Genomic DNA, 20992 nt, shown 5'->3' with positions numbered 1-20992 from the left:
TCTTGGGGCCTCAAAACCTCAGGCGGGACGGGAGGGAGACCGGTCACGCCCGACTCTGCTCCTCCCCACGTTCAAAGGCCGCCCGCGGGGGAGCCCTCCCGACATCAAACGGGCGGGTGAGTCAGCGGCCTCCTGAGTCAGCGGCCTCCGCCAGGGCCGGGGCTGGCTCGGCGCTGAGAGGAAACCACTTCAACCGTGGCTGCTCTGCCTTCAGCCCCAAGGAATGCTTTGAATGCTCAGAGTCCTGGTACATTCAGACGCCTCGTGGGAGGCGACCCCCACGACACCACCCGGGGGGTGCGGCAGCCTCCTTCCCACCTGGCTGGGCTGGAGGTGCAAGGCGACGACAGGGGTTGGCCCCATGGCCACATGGGGTCGCGTGTCCGCACTGCCGGGCCATCCGTTCCTAACCCGCGACCAGCAGTGACTGGGGGATGACCGTGCTGAGGGAAGCAAGGCCTGAACAGATGCGTGGAGTAACGGCTGATTCTATGTGTCCGCTTAGCTAGGCCAGGTACCTGGCTGTGTGGCCAAATGCCAGCCTAGATGTCTCTACGAAGGTCTTTTTAAGGTGAGATTAACATTTAAATCGATGAGCTTTGAGGAAAACTGGTGACGCTCCATAATGTGGGTGGGCCGCATCTAATCAGTTGAAGGCCTTCAGAGAAAAGACTGAGGTCCCTCGAAGAGGAAGGAATTCTGCCTCCCGACGGCCTCCAGACTCAAGTTGCATCAGCTCTTCCCTGGGTCTCCAGCCTGTGGTTCAGCCCTGCCACCCTGAGACCTGCCAGCCCCACGACTGCGTGAGCCAATGCCTTAAACTACCTCTCATGCTCCCTCTCTGTCTCTAACATATAGTCATAGATCCCTGACTAATCCAGTGGGTAGCTAGAGCACAGCTAATGTGGAAGCATAAATGACCCGTGTCTTCCCTGGATGGAGACTCCCTGGTCCTCACCCAGCCACCCACAAGCTGGGGTCTGGGGCAGGAATCAGCTTCTCAGAGGTGGCTCACGGTCCTTTGCAAAGTGGACATGGGTTTGGTGAGAAGGTGATTTCGAAAAGTGTCAGACAGCTTTCTCGTGTAGGAGGCCATGACTGGCCCGTTGGTCTATATCCTTTGAAAGCCCTGGATGTCATTCTGATGTCCACTCGTGGACTTAAGATTCAGCTATATAAACAAATACGGTCCCTCCACACACGGGAGCATCAGTCAGCCATGCAAAGGAGTGAAGCCCTGACACTCACTACAACGTGGACGGACCTTGAGGATATGATGCTCAGTGAGAGAAGCCTGACACAGAAGGACCCACAGTGTGATTCCATTGATGGGAAATGTCCAGAACAGGCAAATCCACAGACAGACAGTCGGTTCCTGGTTGTCAGGGGCTGGGGAGGGGATGTGGGGTGATTGCTAATGGGGACGGGCTTCTTTTTGGGGGTGATGGAATGTGCTGGAATTAGTCATGATGGTTGCACATTTTGAGTTCACCAAATGCCACTGAATTGCGCACTTTAAAAACAGTTAACTTTATGCAATTAAAAAAAAGAAAAAAAGCCCGCAGAGCTGGCTGCCCAATTACGCACTATCTTATTTTGCTTTGCATGTTCCTGGTCCCTGATGGGTTAAGCGCTTGCTAGGAGGCACTGCTTGTCCTTTGGGTTAAGCGCTTGCTAGGAGGCACTGCTTGTCCTTTTTCTTTTTTTAGCTAAATATCAAACATGCTTATTTCAAAAAATGCAATCAACGCAGAAGTGGCGAAAGTAAACAGTGAAAGGCCCTGTGTCCTCTCTTCCCTGGGGCCGGGCCTCTGACTTCTCTTTGCATCTGTCACAACAGGGGAGCTGGACAGAGCTCTGAGGATGAGGGGACAGAAGAGAAAGTGACTGTCTCACGCTGACCCTTTTGGAGGGGCCTGATTTGGCCTTCTCTGGGGCCATCCAGGGACGGACCCCAAGGGCTGGGGCAGGCTCACAGCAGTACTCGAGGCCTGCCTCTGGTCCCACTCTGTTTATAAAGCATGCTGGCACGTCAATCGTCACAACAACCCATGAGGTAGGTTTACATCAGCTCTGTTTTTCTGCTGAGAAAACTGAGGCTCAGAGAGGTTGAGTGGCCCAAGGTCACACAGCGAGAGGCAGAGCCGAGTGCAAACCCCTACCGTCCTGCTAGCCTCCGTGCCCACCGTTTGCCGAGGGCGCGCCCGGGGGGTCTCTCTCCCCTGCTCACCTTGATGCGCTCAATCCCGGCTTCGATGCGGAGCTGTTCCACCAGCTTCCGAGCCTGGGCTATGTTGTTAGTGGCTGACATTGTCTGCCATCAGCTCTGGGCCCCTGTCGTCCAGAGAGCTGTGGGGAGAAGTAGACAGATGTGAGCTGGCTCATGACGCCCCAGGACTGCAGGTGGAGGACGTCGAGGAGGGATGCCGCACTTCCGGAAACCTCAGGGGGCCCTGAAGCCCCGCCACCCTGCAGCCATGACACCTGTGCCCCTGGGTCACAGTGAGAGGCCCGGCCAAGCACATCTTCTCCTACAGTCCCCTCCTGTGGCTGGTCGGGGGTAAGTGCTCACTGGACATGACCACTGAGGGCCCAGGAGAGCTCACAAAACCATTGCGTCGGCTCCTGGTTGGCTCAGAATGAGGGGAGTTTTCTCTGATTCCTGCTCCTGCATTGGGTCCCCTCCCCCCATACTGCTGGCACTGGGGCCGATCATTCTCTCTTGGGGGCCGTCCTGGGCCCTGTGGGGTGTCGAGCAGCCTCCCTGGCCCCCACCCACCTGATACCAGGAGCACCCCCAGTGTGACAACCACAGATGTCCCCAGACATGACCCAGTATCCTCTGGGGGCAGAGTCGCCCAGGGGCGAGACCCCTGGCTCTGGACCAAGGCAGATCACGTGGGAAGCCTGTACCCGTGGGTCCTGGGTACCCCACCCCTTCTCTGCAGGGCCTGGGCCTGTTTCCTTCCTTCATTTGGTCAATTGTCCAGCAAATTAAAATTTAATTAAATTTAAAATGTTGCGATGCCCATAGATTCACATGCATTTGTAGAAAACAGTAGAGACGGCCCGTGTACCCGCTGCCTGGTTTCCCCCAGCGGCAGCATCTTGCAAGGCTGTAGTGACGTCATAACCAGGATGCTGACCTTGACACAGGGGAGATGGGGGGCACTTCCACCCCTAGGGTCCTCATGCCTCCCTCCAGGGGCCACAGCCAGGTGGCCAGGCCATGGCTATTGTTCACCTTTTATACTTTAGTACCATGGCCTTGAGAATGCTGTTTATTTATTTATTTATTTAAGGTTGCAATAGGCTATAACTTAGTTTATTATGAATAAAACGTGTAGCGCATGATACGTTTCTACCCCACAAATTCAGTGTTAGAAGAATTCCAACACGACAGAGCTTAGACTTGGCAAGAACAATGCAATAGACAGAGTAAGGCCACTTAAACAGGAAATGGCTCGTGTAAGTAAAATTAACACAAACATCTTCTAGGTATGATTTGGTCTATAACTGGGCAGGATTAAGACAAATGCCATTCAACTTCGGTTAAAAAGTCAAAGTTTCACTGTCGTTCAAATAAAAAGTCAAAGCATGCAATGTAGGAAAAAAATGATAAAAAACCATCTTAACCTGACTTACATCCATATTCAATTTAATGAGGAGAATGCTATTTATTTATTTATTTTTTCAATATTTATTTATTTGGCTGCGCCGGGTCTTAGTTGAGGCATGTGGGATCTAGTTCCCCGACCAGGGATCGAACCCGGGCCCTCTGCGTTGGGAGCGCAGAGTCTTAGCCACTGGACCACCAGGGAAGTCCGGAGAATGCTGTTTAAATGGAACCACTCGGTAAGGAGCCTTTCGGGATTGGCTGTTTTTTCCCACTAGACCTAATTATCTGGAGATCCACCCCTGTGGCTGTGCTTATCCACAGTTCATCCCTTTGCAGTAAAGGTCCACGGTGTGGAGGTGCCCCGTAACCCTCTGCCTGTCCGAGAACACCTGGGCCGGCTCCCGGTTCTGGCTGTGTCGGCAAGAAAGCTGCCACAGGCGTCCGTGTGCAGGCTTCTGCATGAATATAAGACTTTATTTCTCAGGGATAAATGCTGAGGAGTGCGACTGCTTAATTTTTTAAGAGAACACCGGCCTGTTTTCCAGAGTGGCTACACAATTTTACATTCCCACCAGCCATGTACGAGTGATGTAAATTTATTTTTTATAATTCAGTTATGCAAAATTTTTCTGTCCCTTAAGGTTGTGAAAATTCTTTTTCCATCCAATCTACATTTAGTGAGCCCTGGGACAGTGGTTCTCAACTGGGGCCATCCTGTCCTCAGGGGACACTGGGCGACACCTGTGGACGTCTGTGGTTGTCACGACAGGGAGAGGGGCTCCTGGCATTGAGATGGGATCAGAGAACGACCTGGCCCCAGTGTGAGCGAGGCCCGGGTTGAAGACGCTCCCAGTGGGTCCATGCAGTGTTCGTTCGGGATGGTGGGGCGCAGAGCCCAAGTTCAGGAGTCCCGGGGAGCCGCCCGACTGGGCTGGCTTTTACGCAGGTCTTTCAGTAGCACCATGTGCTTCTGTCATCATACATTGTACCTCTGTCTGTTTCCCAGAGGGGCAGCTGCAGAAAAGTAAAGGCAGAGTTCAGGTTCTCAAAAAATTTCCCTTTCGGAAATAAACAGGAACGGACCGTGGACGTGCACGTCTCGGATGGCCCTCCAGGGGATCGCGTGGAGTGAGAAGGCCAGTCCTCAGAGCCACATGCTGTGCGGTTCCATGTAGAGAACATCCCTGAGACCACAGGGTCGTGGAGATGGACGAGAGGCTTGTGGTTGCAGGCGGGCGGTGGCCTGGGGAGGGGTCTGGGTGGACAGGTGGACACCGGGTCCTCGTGCTGTGTGAAGTGCTGGAGATCTAGACTGTGTGTGTGGGGTTCACGTGTCTGCACAGGGGATAAACTTGCAAAGATCCTAATATACACACACAAGTAAAACTGCAGGAATCTGTGTTCGGTAGGTGATGCAGGGACTTTCTCTCTGTGATCTGGTACGACTGCGTGTGAATCTACAGTGATCTCCATCCAAGTTCCATTAAAAAAAAAAAAAATCCCTTCCACACTACTGGCTGCCTGCCTTCCTGCCAGACACCCAGGCCCCTTTCTGGGTCAGAAAAGGCCCGAATGTGTCTGCTCTGGGCATACAGGGCCCACGTGTGGGCTTCCAGAGGGCTCTGATTCAGCAGACAGCTTCAAAGTGGCCACAAAACATCCAATTCAGGGAAAACCGCCCTTGGTTCGACTTAAAAATACCTAAATTACTCAGCGCTAAATATAGATGCTGACAGAGAACAAATGGGGTGGCTTCACAGCATGTTTTCCTTGGAAGGCCGGGGAGTCCTGCTCAGCACCCACACTCAGAGTGTCCACCAGGACCCTAGGAGGCCCGGCTACCCCGTGGGACACCCCAAACCATGGCCTCCCTCGTCAGCTCTAAGCCCCTTGGTGCTGCTGGCTTTCTGTTCCGGGCACGATGCCCTGAGAGGCTCCCTCCAGGCTGGGTTATAACCTGGACCCCCCGGGACTGCCGGAGGGGGCTGCATTGGGGTGTGTGTGCTTGTGTGTGTGCATGCATGTGTGTGTGCATTTGTTTACATGTACGTGCATGTGTGAGCCTGCATGCGTGTGCATGCACGTGTGTCAGTTTATATCTATGTGTGTGCACGTGTGTGTGTGCATGAGCAGCTGAGACCAGACATAGGTGCATCACGGCAGCCCAGACAGCAGACCGACGTCCTGGTCCTGGCAGTGTCACGGCCAGTCACTGCCTCACCGCGTGCCCCCCGGGGTTAGGTCAACTCTCGCAGGACAGGCAGTGGCCGTGAGTCAGCCCGGGAACATTCCTCACCAGCTGCCTCCCTGCCAGAGACACGTGACGGCTCCAGGCACCTGACCTGGCCAGGCCTGCCTGGCCCATGGAGACTTGGAAGGCCCTGGAAGCCGGGCAGGGCCTTGGGAAGCAGGAGGGAGGGGTTTGGCGGTTGGGGCTGCAGGTAGCGGTCAGATTCCGCCTGGGGAGTGGCCGGTTCTAGCGTGGCAAGGCTGGGGGCATGACTTGGGGTGAGGTTTGCCTAAAAATAGAAACTTAACAGACGACAGCAGGCCCTGGCTGGCCTCCCAGTAAAGGGCTAGGAAGTCACCAGGGTCAGGCTGGATCCCACAGAAGCACCGCAGGTGCGTGGCTGCAAGGCAAGGACCATGAAGGCCCCGAGCGCGCCAGGATGCATTGTGAGGCTGCACTGATTACAGAGGGAGGGTCGTCACCGGAGTGTTACAGACCTGAGCCCAGATGCCAGGCTCAAAGGCACAAGAGGATTAAACACAACTGGGGGAGGGTGGTGTTTCTCGATGGTGAGCTGGGGGATGGCAGGATGGGGGACACCGAGTTAGAACAGGGTCCCTCTCCCAAGGCCCTGCTGACACTGGGACCAGGTCACTCTCTGTGGGGGGCCGTCCTGGGCGCTGCGGGGTGCGGAGCATCCTCCCTGGACCCACCCACTCGATGCCAGGAGGCCCCCAGTCGTGACAGCCACAGACGTCCCCAGACATGGCTCCGTGTGGCCCAGGGGCAGAGCCACCCCCCCTCCCCGGCGTTGGAGGGGGGAAACCTCTGGATTATATTAGGCTTCATTTTCCCAACCAAAGAGATTCCATATAAAAAGTCATAGAGGGCTTCCCTGGTGGCGCTGTGGTTGGGAGTCCGCCTGCCGATGAAGGGGACACGGGTTTGGGACACGGGTTTGTGCCCCGGTCCAGGAAGATCCCACACGCCGCGGAGCGGCTGGGCCCGTGAGCCATGGCCGCTGAGCCTGCGTGTCCGGAGCCTGTGCTCCACAACGGGAGAGGCCACAACAGTGAGAGGCCCCAGTACCGCAAAAAAAAAAAAAAAAAAAAGTCATAGAATGGGTACTTCCCTGGTGGTCCAGCGGTTGAGACTCTGCGCTTCCACTGCAGGGGGCGCAGGTTCAATCCCTGGTTGGGGAACTAAGATCCCACATGCCGTGCGGCGTGGCCACAAAGTAAAAAACAAAACAAAACAAGTCATAGGATGAAAAAGAAGATATACACAGATTAGTGAAAATGTACAGAATGTTGATTTTCTGTTTCAGAGAAGTTACCCCCTAGCAACTGAAGCAACAGAACGAGTGGAGATCAACAGCTATGATTGTATACAACTATTCAGAACTTCTCCACGGCAAACCTATAAAACTAAAACCCAAGACCAGCGACCTAGGAAGAACCATGGCAACGATACACTGGAAAGCGACCTCTTTGTCATGTTAATAATACCTTAGCTGGGTATTTTATATCGGGACAGGACTCACTCAAGGAATTCATGTGAAAAGTAATTTAACCGGTAAAACACAAAGTGAACAAAGCGTGGCCTCATTAGCAATTGACGAAAGTAGGTTGGAGGGATCATGGGCTGCCAGCACTTCATTTACCCAGGACACCAGGAAGGCTGCAGGAAGAGCGACACCTGACGCAGGTAGGGATATGCTCGTCCCCGACTCTCTGGTATTGTTGGCCAATCTCAGCCTTGTAAACTGGACATCAGGAGCTTACAAGGCTGTCCTCTCAAATCCCTTGCTGGGGCATTTATCCCGAGGGAACAAACATCAAGAGAAATAAAAAGCTATATATAGAAAGGTGTTTACAACTGTGTTATTTATAATAGTGAGAAATTGAATGAAACCATGTGTCCTGCAACGGGGGAATGGCTAATTCAGTGGGGTGTTTTCCTAGTGGAGCAACTGTTATAAATGGTACCCAAAGATGGGGAGCCCAGAGGAGGTGTTTCATGAAAAAACAGGGAGATGGATAAAGTGAGGACGTGTGGCTACTTAACACTGTATTAAAACATATGTGGATAAAGGCAGAAGGGGAACCTCAAATTGACAGTCTGGTTAATAGTTGTTTTTATGATTTCCTTTAACGAAGTGGTTTCCATTAACGTACAACTTGCATCCAGTAAAATCCGTGCTTTGGGGCATGCAGTCGATGAGAACTTAGAAATGCATACAGCCCCGTAGCCAATACCAATTGTGAGTAAAGCCGTGGTGAACATTCATGTCCAGGTTTTTGTGGGAACCTAAGTTTCTGTTTCTCCTGGGGAAATACCTGGGCATGGGATTTCTGGCTCCTAGGACAGGTGTATGTTTAACTTTACAGGTTAAACATTTTCAAACAGTTTCCAAAGTCACTGCAGGGGATAAACTTGCAAAGATCCTAATATACACACACAAGTAAAAAAATGCGCTGTTTTGTATTTTGAAATAATCACAGACTGACAGGCAGTTGCAAAAATTGTACAAGGTGCCATGCACCCTTTTCCCCGATTCCCCCGATGGTGACATCTTATGTGACTGTGGGACAATATCAAACTGGGACACTGCTGCTGGCCCGATGCTCACCGGCCTCAGGTTCTACCAGCCCTCCCACGACTCATATGTGTGCAGACGGGACGTTTGTCACCACTCACCCCTCCAGGAAGGTCTGGTCTAAATGTCGCCTGTCCTGGCCGCTACCTCTGACTGAGATCCAAGTCCCTTTCTCCTGCATCCCTCACCCAGCCAGGACACCTGCCTGCAGACCTGCCCCCACGCCACCGTGAGCACCCCCATTGACACTTGTGGCTGGATCATTCTCTGGGGCGCCGTCCTGAGCACTGTAGGGGTTTGAGCAGCATCCCTGGCCCCCACCCACTCAATGTCAGGAGCTCCCCCGGTTGTGACAGCCACAGATGTCCCCAGACATCGCCCAGTGTCCCCAGGGGGCAGAATCTAAGGCTTTTGTGGAACTCTCTTATCAGAAGAAACCCAGCAGCTAAAAGAGGTTCATTTAGGCAAAATGCAAAGTTTTTTGGAATTGAAATGGTCCAGTTTGAAGTGAAATGGTACTGAATGGAACAGAAGTTTGTTTCAAAGAGGGTTTAAATTGCTTAGCATCTGAGAATTCCCTGGCGGTCCAGTGGTTAGAACTCTGTGCTGTCACTACTGAGGGGGCGGGTTAAATCCCTGGTCAGGGAAACTAAGATCCCACAAGCTGCTTGGCCTGGCCAGAAGAAAAAAAAAAAAAATTTCTTAGCATCCAACAACCTCTGTGGCTGGAAGAAGTCACACGGGGCCAGAGTTTCCCTCAAACTCAACCAAGAACACATTTGAAGGAGGAAAGAGCACAGCCCTGGGGGGAGAGAGGGGGAGGCAGAGCCCCTGTGGAAAGTGGCAGACCTGCATTCTGTCCCAGCTCCCAAAGCTGTGTGGTTTGGGGAAAGTTACCTCCCCCCTCTGAGCTCCAGTGAGCTCTGCTCAATGCTCAGAGTGACACTCCCTCTCGGCGCAGGGCCTGGCCAACCTCCAGGTCCCCAAGTTCCTATGTTGGGGGACGGGGGCCCCAGAGGCTGGCAGCCACGGGGAGGGCCCTCCTTCAGGAACCTGTGGCAACTGCCACATATAAACACAGCTGCGGGGGAGGAGGGAGGAGAGACAAGGTGCCTGGACCTCCTCGGCACAGTGAGTGGGCACTGGCCGGTTTGCTGGAAGCTACTAGGAAATCTCCCTGCCCTCGGGCTTTGCTGGCCCCGCGGTGGCCACACCACTCATCTGCCCAGGGGCCGGGTGGGGCAGGGCGTCACAAAGCCCACCTGGCCTGGGGGAAAGCGGGGCAGAGTCTGAAGTGGACTGTATTAAAACTAGGAGTGGAGGGACTTCGCTAGTCGAGGGGTGGTTAAGAATCCGCCTGCCAATGCAGGGGACATGGGTTTGAGCCCTGGTCCGGGAAGATCCCACGTGCCAAGGAGCAACTAAGCCCGTGCGCCACAACTACTGAGCCTGTGCTCTAGAGCCCTCGAGCCACAACTACTGAGCCCACGTGCCACAACTACCGAGCCCGCAAGTCACAACTACTGAAGCCTGCACGCCTAGAGCCCGTGCTCTTCAACAAGAGAAGCCACCGCAATGAGAAGCCCGCGCACCACAACGAAGAGTAGCCCCCGCTCACCACAACTAGAGAAAGCCCATGCACAGCAACAAAGGCCCAACGCAGGCAAAAATACATAAATTAAAAAAAAAAAAAAAAGCTAAGCATGGATTCCCTTCTGTCGTTCTGTGGCTTTAAGATCACGCTGATCTATTGATACATTCATGGCCTCCTCCTCAGCCACCTGGACTTTGGATTAAAACCTCTATCTGGGGCTTCCCAGGTGGCGCAGCGGTTGAGAATCCGCCTGCCAGTGCAGGGGACACGGGTTCGAGCCCTGGTCCGGGAGGATCCCACGTGCCACGGAGCAGCTGAGCCCGTGCGCCACGGCTGCTGAGCCCACGTGCCTGGAGCCTGTGCTCTGCAGCGGGAGGGGCCCCCGCAATGAGAAGTCCACGGACCCCAACGAGGAGTGGCCCCCGCTCGCCGCAGCTGGGGAGGGCCTGCACGCATCAACGAAGACCCAGCGCAGCCAAAAATAAATAAATAAATAAAAAACAAAACAACAACAAAAAAACCCTCTATCTGCAGATTTCACTCCAATGACGGTGGGCCAGCTCGTGTGGACGCTCTCCTGACGAGGGCAACTAGCACAGTTTCATGGAATAGAGAAGCTTGAAGGGACTGGCGAGCTATTAAGATAGTGAAGATTTCCATCCAGGATCTGGGGAGGATGGAAACCCAGGAGTCTGGCTTTGGGGCTGCTTTTTACTGGGGTGGAGGGTTTGCTAAGAGGCCAAGTGGCTATTGCCGTCACAAGGCTAGGGGCTCAGAGGTTGAGATCCAAGGCCTCCTAAGGGGAGAGAGATTGGGGAACTCCTCCTTGGTATGAGCTAGGACAAAAGAGTCCTGCCTTCTAAGAAAAGGGTCCACAGGAAGCAGACAGGCCCTCACAGTGACTGTAGCTGAGTTCTGAATAACCTCAGTCCCCGATACTGGATTGAGGTGAACTTAGATTGCTAGCAGCCCTAGATGCTGGACAGAAGTAAAAATGAATCCTTACTGGTGGAAAACAACATCATCTTAGGCTTCGAATTATTTCTACAAACAAGTCAGCAGTCACAATGTCTAGCACACAATCAGAAATGACCAGGCATAGAAGAAGACAGGACCACACGAACAAAAATTAGCAGAACAGACTATACAAACAGGCTCCCAGGGGTTCGATACACTGGAATTGACAGACTTTAAAATAACTATATTAATTATGTTAAATATGTGAGGTTGGAATTTTGGCAGCAAATTGGAAACTAAAGAAAAAGACTGAACGGATGTGTGGAAACTGACAATATCTGAAACGAACACAATGGAAGAAGCAGTATCATTAAAGATAATTAAAGAGAAAATTAGTGAACTAGAAGATAGAAAATATCCAGAATGAAGCATGGACCACATGAGACAAGGTATAAGACACAGAGGATGCAGTAAGTTCTGACACACATGTAATTGGAGCTCTGGAAGGAGGAGAGAGAGAAAGGGGCAGAAGCAGTCTTGGAAGAGATAGTGATGGATAATTTCCTAAAACTGATTAAAAAAAAAAAAAAAGGACTCTAAGCCACAGATTCAAGAAGCCCCAGAACCTCAGGCAGGAAAAACATTTTAGAAATTGACAGAGAAATGACCAATGAGCACCTGAAAAGGTGCTCAATGATTAGTCATCAGGGCAAGTATAAATGAAAACCATCGTGGGAGACTGCTTCACAGCCCTTAGAGTTGGCAAAAATCTAAAAGATCGACAATACCATGTATTGGGGAGGATGTACAAACATCAGAATTTTCACACGTTACTGATGGGAGCATAGGATAGTACAACCACCCTGGAAAGTGGGTTAGCAGACTCTTATAAGGCTAAACACATACTTAACCTATGACCCAGCAATTCCACTCTTAGGAATTTACCCAAGATACATAAAAAGATATTTCCACAAAAGGACTTGTACAAGATGTTCATACATCTGTATTTGTAACAGCAAAAATTGGAAGTAACCCAAATGCCTGTCAACAGGAGGATGGATAAACAAACTGCGGTAATTCATACCGTGGAATATTACTGCACAAGGGAAAGAAGAACCTACTGACAGATGAAGCCACATGTGGGACTCTCAAAGGGTGAAAGAAGACAGACATTAGAGGTGTTCTCTATCTCAACTGAGGTGCTAGTGTACACAGGTGTATAGACTTGTCAAAATTCATCAAACTACATATGTAAGCTCTGTTCATTTTATTGAAAAGGAATTATACCTTAATAAAATCACTTAATTACAAAACAAACAAACATAATCTGCCAGAGGAATAAGGACCAACAATTTCATGGATCCAGTGAAAATTCTAGACCTGGTGAAAATCAACTTCAAGAATTAGAGTAAAAATGAGACTTCCCTGGTGGCCCAGTGGTTGAGAATCCAATGCAGGGGATGCAGGTTTGATCCCTGGTCGTGGAGCTAAGATCCCACGTGCCGCGAGGCAACTAAGCCCAAGTGCCACAACTAAAGAGCCCGTGTGCCACAACTAAGACCTGATACAGCCAAAAATAATTAATTAAAAAAAAAAAGAATTAGGGTAAAATAAAGACATTTTCAGACAAACAGGAAGACTGTCTCCAGATGACCTGCCTTATTAAAGGTAAAATAAAAAGATATTAGAGAAAAATGACCCCAGATAGAAGGTGGGAAATGTAATAAGATGCAAAAAACAAAACAAAACCAAAATGTTGAAGAAGGGGAAGAACTTGATAAAATAATTCTAAAGTCCCCATGGAAAAATAAACAGGAAGTGAACAGCCCTGAAAACACACAAGAATCACAAGAGCCATTAATTCGATATTTACCTCCACCTAGTCCATCAACAGAAGATGCTCTAAGGTTCTGCCTTGAAAATTGTATGATGCTATTTTAAATTATGCTATTTTGGTTACTGGGTTTCAGGGATTGGAGTCCTCAGTACTAATTCAGGAGGTCACTCATTTGAATTGTGTGATTTTTACACACTGAAAAAACGTGTACTTCTCCATCTGCTGCGACTGGTCCAAGGCCAGAGTGATGGGGGACCAGGCCAGCTGTCCCTGGAGACTTCTCCTTGGTCCAGCCCTCAGCAGCCCCAGGCAGACTCCCCATCCCCAGCCAGGGGCGTCCACCCACCTCCTCCATCCCTCCTCCTAAGAGCCAGAGTGACTTCTGAAAATGCACCTGAGTCTGTCCCTGCCCTACTCAGAAACCACCTGGGGCCCCTGCAGCCTCACAAACCAAGTACAAAGTCAAAGCTTGTCACTCACTTCCCTCTGCCAGGAATTCTTCCCCCACCCCTTATCCTGCCTGCTGTGGATTGAATATTTTGTCCCCCACCCCCCAAAAATGCATGTTGAAGCCCTATTCGGTATCAAGAGGTGGGGCCTTTGGGAGGTGCCTAGGTCTTGAGGGTGGGGCCCTCGTGAATGGGATTGGTGCCCTCATAAGGGGCTGAAGGGACCAGAGTTCTCCTTTTCCACCATCTGACTCCATTCTCTGGGTGGGGGTGCTCCCAAGGTAATGCAACGTGCCATCCTGGGCCTCCCTGTGTGGGTTCACATCTTGTGTGGGGACCTGCGTTACATCCACGTGATTGGTACACCTGTCTGCCTGTCTCTCCCAAGGCCTGGCGGTTCCTTGGGGACTGGGTTGATGTCTTTCTCTCAGGATGTCTTTCTCAGAAATATCTTTTACCCTGGCCCCCTGGGTAAAAGTGTGACTTCTTTATCACAGTGTGACTTCTCTGCTTAAAACCATCCCAAGGTGAAATTTTAAAGAGAAACAAGACATTTCCCATCAATGGAATCACACCCTGTGTGTCCTTCTGTGTCTGGCTTCTCTCACTGAGCATCGTGTTCTCAAGGTCCATCCACGTCGTACTGAGTGTCAGTGCTTCGCTCCTTTTCACGAGTAATATTTCATCATGTGTATGGAATAACATTTTTAAGCAAACTATTTTTTTTTAAGCAAACATTTTTTAAAAGAAAAGCCCTCATCTTGCTGTTGTTGAAGGGTAGCCATATATTTTCCTAATCAGGAGGAAAGTGGAAAAATCAGTGGTTTGTTTGACTTGGACCAAGAAATATATAGGCTGTGTGTCTCTGGCTTGTGGACAAGAGCACTGGAGTGCCAAGCTTCATGTGTACTCTGCAGGTGACGGAGTGCATTCACAGTCTCTGTTACTGGGGAGGACCATGATGTCGGGCATCATGAAGAGACTTCTGTGCCCATTTTTTACAGATGAGGAGACTGAGGCTTGAAGACGTTCGTATGTTAATAACCTTCCCGAGACCACGCAGCAGGTGGAGGTCGGGCCAGGGTTTGAATCTAATTCCCAAACCAGGGCTTACTGGGAGACCAGATCTAGGGGCAGTTGGGTGGGTCCCAGCACATAGCTCTGTCCCCCCTGCACCCAGAGGCAAGCTTCAGAGGGTGAGGGGCACGGTCTCTGCATCCTCCATGGCCCAGTGCACTTGGCAAAGGGTTTAGATATACAGTGGTCCCAGGGCTGAGGGCCTCCACATACGAGGGATGGTGCCAGGACCCTCACACGGCTTCTTGCTTTGGAGAAGGACTGGGGCAGAACGCTGGGGACATCGACTACACTGGGGCAGGCCTGTGCGGCCACCAGGGTCAGAGAAAACCCCGAGTGAGATGAAACAGCAGACTCCCAGCGTTGCGCCTCCTGTCTGGTGGTTTGTAAGTGACTCTGGGGCTCTCGGAGTCCTGGACGCTTTTCCCCAAGGACTTGAGCAGACTGTCCTGCCAGCTTACGACAGGGCTGCACGTGTGTGCCTGGGAGACCTTTGCATCATCACCTCTGCACCCCGCAGAGGACCCCCCGCCAGGCCTTCTCAAGATACGTTTCTGTCCCCTTGCTCCTGGTGACGTGGGCTTGGTGTTTCCTGGCGGCCGAGCCTGCTTCCTTCCGCCTGGGCGAGTCAGATGGAGTAACGGGCGCTCTCTAAGGCGGCAGGACGGGCCCGGATGCAGGACCTCTAAGATGTCTTTTGGCCTCTGTGTCTTGCCAAGATACCTGGCGTGACTGTGTGTCCAGATCGCTCACGGCTGCGGGGCGGGGGGGAATGTGTGGCAGATAGGTACCCGAGACCTCGTTGGGCGTGGGTGGGCTGAGCCTCGTGCCCTCATGGGCAAAGCCAAGAAGGAGACAGCAGGCCTGGGGGTGCCCAGCCCCTGCCGGAACCCTGGAGCTCCGAGCCCTGAGCAGCAGGGCTCAGGGGAAAGAGGATCAGGCACACACCCTGGGCATCTAGGGAAGCCCCAACCTGCCGGGCGTGGCTCTGGCAGGCAGACTCAGAGGCCAGAGAGAGCAGACGTGCCCCCCTGCTCAGCCTGTGATGCCATCTCCACCCTCAGAGGTGTTTTCCAGCTGCACAGGAAGCAGTGACAGCAAGACACAAAAATGCCAGCGATCCCTGTGAATTCCACACATAGCTCTCATAGCTGGGAAGAGTGCCACTCCCAGCCCACTCGATAAACTGACACCCGAGCCGCCGAGGCTGCTTTCTTACCAGAAGAGAAAGAATGGGATGCCACAGAGGCTTCTGAGAAAGTTGGCTGGTTGGGCTGCGTAAAGGGAAAAGAATGTGAAAAATGCAGCTGGCGAGGTGAGCAGGGCTTTTGAGGAGCGGCTCCTGGTTCTGGTGGCCCAAGAGGCGGTGCAGCCAGGGGGCCACTGGGGACCCCTCCGTGGCTGAGGGGTCTGCCTGTGGCAGGCGGATACCCAGGCACAGTCCCGGCCCGGCTCTCAGTTCTGTGCACTGAACGTGGACCCGCAGCCCTGGGGACTCAGTGTGAGACAACTGCTCCCCTGGGAGCTGCGGCCGCAACTTCCAGAAGCAGCACGAGCCCATAAGCCTGGGATGAGGCGGGTTGGGAGGCCCTGGCTCTCAGAGGCAGAGTGTCCCTCAAAGTCCACGTCATGTCCTGAGGAGGACAGGCTAGTTCAGGGTCTGTCCCCCAGGCACTGCTGACACTGGCACCATCCTGAGCACTGAGGGGTTTGAGCAGCACTTCTGCCCCCACTCACTTGATGCCAGAAGCCCCCCAGTCATGACCACCACAGGTGTCCCCAGACATGGCCCCGTGTCCCCGGGGGGGCAGGACCGCCCCCTCAGTTGAGAAGTACTGGGTCAGAACCCCTCACAGCAATGCTTCTGCCCTGAATTTTACAGTTAAAGACAATAAGGAGAATCACAGGAAACAGGAATGAGGGTTTTCTTTTTGTTGTGTGGTGTTGGTTTCAGGGCCCATCCTGAGTCAGGGCTAACGCGCTTGATCTCACCTGTGGCCTGGAGTGACCCCCTAGGCCATGCACAGGAGGGCCTACGTCCTCTGGGGGGCCCACTTGCAATGACAAGGCATTTGTCACACCTGACCTTCACCAGCAATCTAGCAAGGGATCCTTGGGGCTGTTCCCACATCTACGATGACCCCCAGTGACCTTGTACAATACCCTCCCCTAGAGTGTGGGCAGGACCCGAGGATAGGAAGGGATTTAGCTCTGGGCTGGGCCGTGTCGTGTGGCACAGGTGACAGAGAGGGGATACCCTTGGTGGGCCTGCTCTAATCAGGGGAGTGAGTGTGAAAGGGATTCCATGCAACGGAGACCCTGTGTTGCTGGCTTTGAAGCTGGAGAGGGCCGGGTGGCAAGAAATGGGGGTGGCTGCAAGAGTGGGGGGGACCCTGCTGCTATACCTGCAAGGAACCAAATTCTGGAACAATATGAATGAGCTCCAGATGAGGCATTTCGACTGCAGCCTGGTGAGACCCTGAGCAGAGAGGGCAGCCACACCATGGCCCGACTGCCAACCTCCAGAACTGAGAGCTGGAAGCTGCTGGGTCTGTGATAGCTTGTTACGCAGCACGGATAGCTGATACAATGGCCAGGGGAGGCCTGAGTGGGGTCTCCTGACTGTTGGGCTGGCTTCTTTCCAGCACTCTACATGCTAGATGCTGGCCATGGGGCCGGGGACAATTCCAGCTGGCACCCACTCCTTCCGCTGAGCGTGGTCAGGGCACTCATTCTCTTTGTTAACAGCCCTGAGACACAGGTAAAGCATTAAAGCCAGAGGAGTTTCTGGCAGCTTCTCCATTAGCGGCCAACCTGCTCCCCGTGGTTCCTGCTCCCTGGGACATGAGTGCCACATGCATTTCATCTCCTGACGGCACAGGAAGTTGGTCTCAGTGAATCTCAGCTCAGAGAAAGCCTGCTGCTTCCAGGCGGTTCTGAAACCCTCCTCTATAGCCTCCTCATCCAGGCGGATGGGGCTTGTGTGGCCGGCGAGCTGGGTGAGTCAGAGCCCCAAGAAGGTGGCCTTGCAGAGGGAGGGGGGCAGCTGGCAGTGGGAGCCTGCGTCCCTGGCCTCGTCCCCAGCCCACAGAGCTCTGCTCTCGGGAGGGGAGGGGAAGAGAGGGGAGGCAGGCGGAGGGCAGTAATTCCTTGTCCTCAGAGAGAACAGAAACAGCCTTCATTTTACTTTAAAACTTCCAGAACCAGTAGCTTTACAGCTCACCAACCTTCTGAATTCTTTCCTCCCAGGGCCCGGCAGTCTGACCCCCATCCCCACCTGCCATTAAACATGAAGGTAACAAAACAACCCCCCGCCCCAAAACACAAACCTCCAGCCAGATTCGACAGGAGTACAAATGAGACGCAGGTGAGAAAGCAGGCTCTCCCCCACCCCGGGGATAACCGCCCCCCAGTACATGGTGTTCAGAAGAAAAGGAGGCGGGCTGCTGTGCTGAAAGAGGAAAAACAATCCCAAAGCAAAACAGAAAGGGATGAAGTTTGGGAGAACAGTCTCTGGGCTTCGCTGAACAAGCTGCCCTCCTGCAGGGCCCGGGGAGCTGGCTGACCGAGGGCTGTGCCCACGTGCATTTCTTACACACCTACTGTGTGCATGAGGCCTCGGACCTGCACGCCTCCAGGGGATACCCTTGCGTCACAGTCCATGGCATGGAAGCCCCTGGAACAGGGGGTCTCCATCAGGGGCGATGTCTAGGGCATCTGTGGTTGTCACGACTGGGGGACTCCTGGTATTGAGTGGGTGGGACCAGGGAGGCTGCTCCACACCCCACTGTGCCAGGGACGCCGCACCCCCCAGAGAATGACCCAGCTCCGACGTCAGCAGTGCCGAGGTGGAGAGACCTGCCCTAGACCCTACAGAAACGTGCACACGCCATTAGAAAGTCAGAGGGAGGGGCAGGTGCCTCGCGGTGTCCCCAGCATCCGGGATGCGGAGGCCTCCTGGCCTCGCCCCTGGCTCCAAGAGGGGTCACAGACAGAGGGGACCTGCGGAGGGCCACGGGTGCCACACTGGCATTTGGACTTTACTACGAGTGAGGAGACAAAACCTCTTTGAACCCCCCAACAACCAGGAGCCGAGCAGGCATCCCCGCCCCCCCCCCCGCCCCAAGCCAGGGCTGGCTCTGGGCTCTGGGATCCGGGCCTCCCTGCTGGGCCCGAGATTCTCCAGGGTCGAGGTCACCCTGGCCTGGCGTGGGGAGGGCTGGCCACGTGATGGCTTCTGTGACCTTGGGCATCATGACCTTTGGTGGGACGTGGGGACCGCAAAAGACCAGCTGGGTCTTTGCCAGGCAGACGCTTCCCAGCAGGAGGCTTGCCCTGAACCCCACTCCAAGACCAGCGTCTTGTGACTCCCTGTCAGCCGGTCCTTTTATGCACAGGCTAAATCGGGTCCCTTGGCAGCTATATTTAGAAAAGGCTAGAAAAAGGGGAATGAATGAGGTGCCCACAAGCGAGGGAAAAACAGAGCTGCAGGGCAAACGGCCGCCCTTGGCCCGAGCCGGGAGGTGGGCGGACAATGACAGAGGGTGACGGTGTGGCTAATGCGGGAGCAGAAGAAAGGGCCCTCTCTGTGCACCCGGAGGATGACTGCAGTCATGTGAGGGTGTGCAAGCCAGGCACTGGGCTGGGCCAGCACGCCAAGCGCCCGTGGAGGGTGTCACCCCCATTCTCGGCTTCCCGGCACTGAGGAAATGCCATCACCCTGGCCCCGTGAGGGTGCAGCTTGGAGCCAAAGGGCAGGAGGCTGGGAGAGAGGGGAGGGCAGGTCCAGGCCTTCCCACCTGAGCCTGGACAAACTCCTACACATTCTGCAAAACCCCATGAAGTGTCACCCTCTCTGAGAAGCCCCTGGTCTGCTGTCCGCGCACAAGGCTGCACCAGAACCCCTTCTTGGGGTATACACAGCTCCCTGGACATTCCTTGGCATTGCATTTCCTGTGGCTGCTGTCACAAATTGCCACAAATTTGGTGGCTTAAAAACATACACATTGATTATCTCACGGTTCTGGAGGTCAGAAGTCTGACTAGGTCCTCTGGGTCAAAATCTACACGTGGGCAGGGCTGGTTCCTACCAGAGGCTCCAGGGCAGCATCGGTTCCCGCCTTTTCCAGCTTCTAGAGGTGCCACATCCCTGGCTCGCGGCCCCTCCTGCATCCTCACAGCCAGCAGTGCAGCATCTCCCGTCTCTCTCTGCCTCTGACCCTCCCGCCTCCCTCTTACAAGGACCCTGGGATGATGCTAGGCCCACCAGGGAATCCAGGGTCATCCCTGTCTCAGGGACCTTAACTTAACCCTGCCTGCAAAGTCCCCTCTGCCATGTGAAGTGACACATCCACAGGACAGGGACATCTTTGGGGTCCGTGGCTGAAGCTGGGCACCAAAGGGCCATCTGGATGGAAGGGACTGGTGGCTGCAGTGCAGGGCATTTACCAAGGAGGCTCCTTCCAGGAACTCACTCTCTCCCCAGGGCCAATCTCTCTCCCAGGACAGGCCCCCAGGATCAGGCTGCCAGGGGCAGAGCACTGGCCGCACCTGAAGTCCGTAGTGGATGCCACTCGCGGGCATGTGCCCAGGACGGCCCACCCTGCAGAGTAGGGATGGCCTGCCCGGGGCACACGTGCTGCTGCGGACGGACCTTGGGCCTGGGTCATGGCCTCCAGCTCTTTGCTCTGGGTTCTGGGTTGACGGCCAACACCCAGGGCACTGAAGCCTCAACACCCCAGCATCAGAATGACCAGTGGTTACTGAGCAGGTTACTCCACCTCTGATGTGGTTAGAAAGTGCCGGAACCAAACAGACCCAGAGGCTCTCCCTAAGGGCTAGCTGTAGTTAGGGACATTTTTCATGTTTTAAAAAAAAAAAAAAAAGGGCCAATGGTGAGATTACTTGAACGGTTTCAGAGATGTGCCTGTGTGAGGCGCCAGACTCTAGAACAAGGGGTCTCACCGGGGTGCTCCTGCCCCCAGGGGACACTGGGGATGTCTAGAGACATCTCTGGTCTTCCCTCTGGGGGGTTCCCGGCATCGAGTGGGTGGGGTCAGGGATGCTGCTCCACACCCCGCAGCGGCCAGGACGGCCCCCCACGGAGAACGGCTGGGCTATGGCAGCAGTGCTGGGTGGATTGGGGGTCAGGGGGAGACCCCTTTACGAATGGCCTAGGAGTGTGCCAGCCTGGGAGCCTCTTTCCTGTGAAATATATACATTATTTTGGTCCCACTGGGTTCACTTGAGAAGCCCAGGTGGGCTGAGGCCACCAACGTGGCTCCCGGGCACCTCCTCTGGGCCCGGCCATGCATCCTCAGTGTCCGAACTCCCGAGGGGACCCAGGTGCCCACGAGGTGCGGACACAGGGGCATGGGGTCAAAGCTCAGGCTGCCTGGCACTAAAACAAAGCATTAGGACATCTGGACGGAACCCCCTACTCGGGTGCTGACCCTTGTGTGTCTTGGCTGGAAGCTTGACCTTCAAACACAGCGGCGGGGGGGGGGGGGCAGAGAAGCAGCAGTCTTGGTCTGGGATGCAAATTTCGGCCCCAACGGAGGTGTTGCTGGGCTGTGTCCTCATCTGGGGACATGGCTGGGGAGCACCGCAGAACCTTCCAGAGAGGGCCAA

General features: G+C 53.9%; 1 protein-coding gene and 1 non-coding gene across 2 annotated transcripts in view; both read right to left on the bottom strand.

Annotated features, from left to right (window-relative positions):
* GNG7 (G protein subunit gamma 7) overlaps nucleotides 1-20992 on the bottom strand; it is a 153683-nt gene that overhangs the window by 4428 nt on the left and 128263 nt on the right. Inside the window, exon 4 of the mRNA XM_029218512.1 lies at nucleotides 2231-2349. Within this exon, the coding sequence (XP_029074345.1) occupies nucleotides 2231-2311 (81 nt within the window). The 5' untranslated portion in view covers nucleotides 2312-2349. The remainder of the gene's footprint in view (nucleotides 1-2230; nucleotides 2350-20992) is intronic.
* On the bottom strand, nucleotides 3749-3821 carry TRNAG-CCC. The gene has a single exon. It is a non-coding gene; the product is annotated as a tRNA-Gly (tRNA).

The sequence above is a fragment of the Monodon monoceros genome, unplaced genomic scaffold (genome assembly GCF_005190385.1).
Source record: "Monodon monoceros isolate NGI ecotype Baffin Bay Population unplaced genomic scaffold, NGI_Narwhal_1 Super_Scaffold_12, whole genome shotgun sequence".
Classification (NCBI taxonomy): Eukaryota; Metazoa; Chordata; class Mammalia; order Artiodactyla; family Monodontidae; genus Monodon; species Monodon monoceros.
The sequence above is the reverse complement of the archived record's forward strand: the minus strand, read 5'-3'. Positions and strand labels throughout refer to the sequence as shown.